The sequence below is a fragment of the Solanum lycopersicum genome, chromosome 7 (assembly GCF_036512215.1).
Source record: "Solanum lycopersicum chromosome 7, SLM_r2.1".
Lineage (NCBI taxonomy): Eukaryota > Viridiplantae > Streptophyta > Magnoliopsida > Solanales > Solanaceae > Solanum > Solanum lycopersicum.
The window spans coordinates 29,399,007-29,406,309 of NC_090806.1; the positions used below are offsets into that span (position 1 = coordinate 29,399,007).

The 7,303-nt window shown below is 37.3% G+C and overlaps 1 protein-coding gene across 1 annotated transcript; it reads right to left on the minus strand.

Moving 5' to 3' along the window:
• Positions 1–5,923: 5,923 nt before the first annotated feature.
• Positions 5,924–6,942, minus strand: LOC138337378 (uncharacterized). Its single transcript, XM_069287288.1, has 2 exons — positions 6,793–6,942; positions 5,924–6,310 (listed from the first exon to the last, which is right to left on the minus strand). The coding sequence occupies exons 1-2, from the start codon at positions 6,940–6,942 to the stop codon at positions 5,924–5,926; spliced, it is 537 nt and encodes a 178-aa protein (XP_069143389.1).
• Positions 6,943–7,303: the final 361 nt, after the last annotated feature.

Sequence of the window (7,303 nt, forward strand, 5' to 3'; positions counted from 1 at the left end):
GTCTTGAACTATTACTATTTAGAACGGAATTCTAAGTAACTACCATTTTCACTACCACTCCCTTGGGACACGACCCCTACCCTTGGTTGGATTACTTTACTAGCTGCGATTCATAGACCCTCAAACTGTAGGTTGGTGTCATTGAGCATGAAATATAAAAGATGCACATATGAAGCATCAAAATGGCACTGTTGTTAGGGAGTGGTGTCATATGAAATGAAGTTACTTATAGTTTTTAGTTCTTTGTAGTATAGTTTCTACTTATCTAGCATTGAGTATTGTTGTTGTTCCTTAAATGAATTTCTCAGAAAGTATGAGTGTTGATGTTAGTAACATGATAGAATGGCCTACACAGGAGGTGATGATCGGGAGAGATAAAATCCTAACCTTCAAACAAATGGAAGGTGAAAGGATTCACCAATCTTGGGCCATACTTAAAGGGTTGATCACTCAATGCTCGTATAATGATTTCCACGACATGATACTCATCTACTTGTTCCGAGGTATCAGCCGTGGAATCAAAGGTTTGTATTATAAGAAAATCTATCTAGGTAGCCATATGTAACAACAGTACGAATGCTCAATGAAATGGATAATATGAACTTAGAAATGAAAAAAGACTTAATGTTGGCCACACTAACAACCTATATAGAAGAGGTAGCAAAAAGGATGACAAAGGTTGAAGCCTAGTGCAAGAGAAATGATAAGTGTATTCCCTCTTATGAGTGAATCAACCTCAAAAATCACGAGGCAAAATACATTGAGGAAATGCTTTCAACCATTCTCCTGAAGGTCACTAAACAGAATGAAGCACCGGAATAACTAAAAGGAGACATCGAAGGGATGAAACGGATGACTTGGTCGCACTCCAGAGCTGTCTAGGTGTTTGAAAATATCATGGGTCAAGAGTAGCTAATGCTTCACTCACAAGAAAGTAGAGAACCACATGGTGGTGGTGCACTACCCCACCAAATCAGAACCTAACAAAGAACCTTATGTCGTGTCACAACGTTATCTAAGGTGCTGTTTGGAGGCAACCCAAAACCCTTTACTTACTTTTTGTTGCATTGATAAAATCAGTATGTGTTTCTTGTACAAGTGCAAGGAAGGAAGAGCACAAAAAATGCCGAGTGACAAGCAATAGTCCTTTTGGTGGAATGCTTACTATTTCAGCGTACTCAACCCTTGCCTCTATTTGACTCAATTTTCTAAAAGGTTGAGTATGTAAAACTTGGCGGAGTAGAAATGTCATTGGTGAATCACAAACCTTGTTGAAAAGCTCAACAATGATTGCCTATGTGACACCCACATGAGATATTTGTCTTGTCATAGGTAGCGATTAACTGTGTATCCGTTGTGTCGCTGAGTAATTAAGTGAAAACGACTAACTTCGCCGATCGAGAAGAAACTGAATGGTCACAATCACCAAGGTTTAAAATTTCTACTTCACTTAGTTTCTATCACTTTGTCTCCTGTCACTGACTCACACTCGCACTATATTAGTTATATTTCGTGCATCTTCAAGTATTTAAAGCGTCGGATTGTTCTTGGATTTTGATCACATTGCTGCCTAGCATGTCACTAATAGCTAATTCAGGCATAAAATTTCAGTAACCAAACTCATCAGTTGTGTAGTTAAAAATTGTACTCATTTGTACAATGATTGATTGTATAAAAATCTCTGCTAAGTATCAAGATTAACAAAATTAAAAATGTTACGGATAATGTTTTGGTAGGGTTTAATGGAGTGAGGGTCCTTGTCAAAACTGTGTAATTCAAGCTTGCATCATGTTATCTAGGCTACATGGTGAAATTCACAAGAAAAGGAGTGACATTATAGACACATTGAGATGTTCAGCATAATGATCAGAACCACTTGGCAGTTTGCGTAACATTCCCATATTTTAAATTACTGAGTATTATATGCATGAAGTGATCTGTAAATTTTGGTAACCAACTTAGCTCTGAAAATTCATTCGTCTATTCGCCAAAAATTCTCTTTGATCACCCTTGTCTACACACTTATAGGGTTGGTCCCATGTTTTCAATGAACAACCTAGTATGGACGAGCACTTCTCCAACTTGTTTGATCACACACTCCTACTCTTTGAAACACCCATGATCTTGTTTAAATTTTTATCTAACATCATATCTAAAGTCTTTGCAGGAAAGGATAGACCAAGATTCATAGCGAGAAATGATCCACCCAGGCAAACAAGAGCACGGGAGTTCAAAATTACTTAAAAGTGAGAAGAACTAGCAAGACAAAAAAAGTTATACCAAAGAATCAAGGTCAAGGAGACACAACTCCATCGACCTGAATGTGTTTCCATACACTCAAAGCATAATCAATTCAATGCAGTCCTACTATTTAACTTAGGAAATAAATCAGACGATTAAAGCCAATATTGTTGCAGAAACCAAAGCAAAAGAAAACAACGAAGACCAAAACAACAATATTGCATAGAATGTTGCTTTACCCAAGGGTGATACTGTAGGCACTGATGCCTCGACAGAGAAAGAATTCACCTAGACATGATCTTTTCGTCCCCTCTCTCTTTCATTTTTCTTTCATAAATTTTTGAATATTATTTTTAGCTGCACTTGAGGACAAATGCTTTTATTTGTTGTGGGGTAAGGTCCACCTAGTTTTTCCTATCTTTAATGTTTCGTTTTGGTAATTGTGTTGTGTGATCTATGTGGGTCTCCTGTTTTTAAATTATGTTTTAAACTGCTTTTATGCAAATGTTTGAGCTTATCGCTCTCTTTTGGATCCTATTTCATAATCATTTTGACCCTTCTGAAAAAAAATTACTTTTAAAAAATTTGCCACGTCTTGTGTTAAAAGTGGTTGTTTGTAACGACCGAAATCTATACCCAAGAGGAGACCGGTGTCATTGACCTCTTAGAGGTCGCAGACAAGCGTGCATACGTTATCCTTACTTCATCTATGTTAATTTTAGCGAAAAATCTTAAATGTTTTGTTTCTTAACGTACATGTATACATACTACTAAACATCACAGGTGTTCACAAATCAACCATCTAATAAAGAGATAATCAAACGAAAGAATCAGTTCATAATTTTATTAAATGTATTTTTGCAAAAATGGCATCAATAAAAAAATCTGAACAAAAGTGAAAAGAAACACTAGTGGAACATGCTCCACTAGATATACCCTACATCTAATCTAGATAATAATGGTAGATATCTTCGAAATAATTAGATCCTACCTTGTACATATGAATTCTCCAAGTCCGGATAGCTGCAACGTCAACCGGTAACTCTAGCGTCTACCTGTGCCTGCACCTACAAATATAGAGTTATATGAGATTAGTACTCACTCGTACTAAGTATGGGAATATTCAAGAACACACCAATGACATGAATGAGTAAGAATAACTCTTTCCTAACAACATGATTATGGTAAGTCAAGTCAGTGGGCTTGCCATATGCAATGAGACCTTGGAATCATAGACTTGACATTAAGACTTCCCAAAAATTAGGGCTCAACATATGGGACCTCAATTCGGGGCCTCCTTTAGCAAACACAGAGTCTTCTTCATTCATTCGTACGTACTTCACTTCTTTCATTCATAAGTTAGTGTGAACACCACATATACCTAAGATGTAATTTAAGACTTTCATCTGGTTCGCGTGTAATGATCAAGAATGACCTAGTGTCATTAATTAAGTCTAGCTCACCTCTTGATTATCCTATCCTAACACCTTTGGTATTATTCATTTCATTATGTGCATCATTTGAGGATGGCTTCATTCATTCTTTGGAACTGCAACTTTAATCAACATAGATCATGTGAGCATCATTAAATCGAGTGTATCCCCCACACCAAAAAGAGGTGGAATCACTGGCAAAAGTGACCCAACATATGATAGCATACATGGGAATTGAACCACGCCAGATCCCTATATTGGCAATATAGGTTCGAAGACTAGAAGATATAAGGATACCTATACCCGGCATGCCGGAAAGTCTCATCTCATGAGAGTTATGTGAATCTCCACCCATCCCGAAAGAAGGCTTCACCGCTCATAGCTAGTCTATCGGTGCTCAGTATAAAGTTCCATTGCATTCAACTCATACGTCACAGAAGCTGGCTTCTAGTATGAGGACATTATATCTCAATAGAGGATTTCTCATCTCATCATTAGTATTAAGTATGAATTACCTTAAATACTTTTATTAGAGTGTTCATAAAGACTGGTCTCTTCATTAACTTTACACTCTCATAGGTGAGTATGTTTTGGTAACATTTACTTAGGTTCATTTGTGATTGCTCTCACCTTTTACATTAGCCTCTTATCATGTTGCCACCACATTAATCAACTTTAGCACATTTGATCTTCATAATTAGTCACCCCTTATTACGTGAATGTTCTTTTCATCGTATGTCAATACACTTGTCCATTTAGTGTGTTTCACACTCTTACTTAACCTTTCTAGGGTTCGATCATTTCATTGCACACATCTTAGGTTCGCTTACTTCTAAACGTATGCTAGACTTATGGGTCTATACATAAAATCCATGAGGCTTCACTCATATTTTGTTTAAGTGATTCATATCTTCCTAAGATTATGTGATACGAGACTTATTCATCTTGTATGTATGTCAAGATCTCGATTTCAATCTAAATAGGCAGCATTATTCTTGAACATTTAATTCACGTATAACTTATGTATGAATACAGAATTTGGGAAAGGGAACCTGACTTCGAATCCCTTGGTTAACACTTACATTTTTTTTAATTATTCTATTTTGATCCATACGGCTTGGGGAACCGAGATCGAGCCCCAATGCCTTCGTTTTGTTTTTTTCCTTATTTTTCTTTTTTTCCTTATTCGCTTGTCTTGGGACCGAGGGGTCGTGGAATCAATCCACCACATCCTCATTTCTTTTATTTTCTTTTTCTTTGACTTTTCCGAGTTGACCTTGAGAGTATGGGATCGAATCTCCACAGCTTCACTTTATTTTCTCTTTAATTTCCTTGATTAGTCTAGAGGTCGTAGGTTCAATTCCCACACGCCTCAACCTTTATTTTATTTTAATTTCTTAAATCTAACATAGAGGTTGTGGGTTCGAATCACACTCCTCTCATTTTTATTATCGCAGATTTATTTTCTAGTCAAGGTCCTGGTTTGAATCCCCCTTACCACATTCTTTTAACTTACATTATTTTATGACTTTAATAAGGTGAGCTCACGGGTTCGATCCTCAGTGACCTCACTTATTTTTCTTTATTTTTTCATAACATGTTAAGTGACTTAACTTGACGGAAGCTGACATCAAAGTGCTGGAATTTGGATCACATTTTTGCAGCCTATTTTCTCACCTATTTCACGTTAAATGTATATACGTTTGGAGAAGTTTTTAGTGAGTACTTTAGGTGAATTTTCAAGATTAAATTCTTTAAAGAATTTTCACTAAAAATTTGCATTTTTACATCACTTATCATGGCTGAAATTCATCAACACGATGCTGGAAATTTTGTACGTTTTTCAACTCATTTTCATCAACGTTTACATGTTAGTTTTGAGAGTGATTCATGGATTCATTTATATAATAATTTCTATTCAAATCAGCCACATTATACTTCATATGAACATCACGATTTATACAAGTTTGTGCATGTAAGAAAACAACCATAACATGCCATTTTTGAACTTCAAATTAAGAGTATATGTCCTGGCTACACATTACACACACATAAACACATAATTTCAGACATGATGCTTAATATTCATATAACCCCGAATGAAACTACTAACTATCAAGCGTAATGCCAGTCACATCATAACATAGTTACTACACACAATCAAGGAATAACAACAAAGAACGGAGAGATAAGGAAACTTAGACTTAAGAGTAGGAAGTCTAACCACAAGGGTTGAAAATATAAGGGTATCAGGATCTCATATCAGCCTCGGCCTCCGACGTAGCAGCATCAACAAGATGATTCCTCCATAATACCTTTATTGTGGCAATCTTCTTGTTCCATAGATACTTGAACTGTCTGTCTGAAATCTCAACAGTTACATTTTCATAAGACAAATCTTCGTCGACCCCCAAACCTTCAAGAGGTAGAATTGATGTTGAATCACCTACGGACTTTTTCAACGTAGATACATGAAAGATTGGATGAAAAGAAGTAAGCTCCGTAGGCAATGCTAACTCATAGAACACCTCACCCACACGTTTTAGGATCTCATATGGCCCAACAAACCTCGGACTCAACTTCTCCTTTCTGCCAAACCTCATCACCCCCTTCATGGGTGATATCTTCAAATAGACCTGGTCACCAACATCAAACTCTAAGGGTCATTTCCTATTGTCTTCATAGGATTTTAGCAAACTATAAGTAGTAGCCAACCTGTCCCTAATCACCCTGACCTTCTCTAATGCCTCATGAATGATTTGTGGACCAAAAATGGATGACTCTCCAACATCGAAACACCCAACTAGAGACGTACATTTTCTACTATATAGTGCCACAAATGGTGCATCCCAATGTTGGAGTGATAGTTATTATTATAAGAGAACTCCATCGAAGGCAGATGGTAGTCCCAACTAACTCTAAAGTCTATCACACACGCCCTCAACATGTCCTCCAAGGTCTGAATGGTGCGCTCTGCCTGCCCATCAGTCTGAGGATGAAAGGAAGTACTAAGCTTCACCTGCGTGCCTAAGCTCTTCGGGGAGGATCTCTAGAAATGTGAAGTGAACAGAGCTCCTCTATATGAAGTGATAGACAAAGGAATACCATGCTATCTCACAATCTCATCAATGTAGAGTCTCTCATAATCCTCGGCTCTGTAAGTAGGCTTCACAGGGATAAATTGGGAAGACTTAGTCATCTTGTCCACAATAACCCATATGGAGTCATGGTGCCTCCTAGTCTTTGGAAGACCAAGTACGAAATCCATATTAATGGCCTCTCATTCCCAAGTCGGAACCTCAACAATTTGAGTAAGACCGTCAGACTTAAGATGTTCTGCCTTAACCTATTGATAATTAGGACACTTGGCCACATATTCTGCAATGTCCTTCATGCCATCCCACTAATAGATCTGCTTAAGATTATGATAAATCTTAGTGGAACCCGGATGTATGGAATATTGGGAACCATGGGCTTCTTCAATGATCCTAGTCCACAAATCATCCACATCTAGTACACACGGTCTGTCCTAGTACCTAAGTATGCCGTCATATCCCAAAGCAAAAGACTCATTCATCTTAACCAACCTTGAGTCCTTCAGCTCCATCAACACAGGATCAAGATGCTGA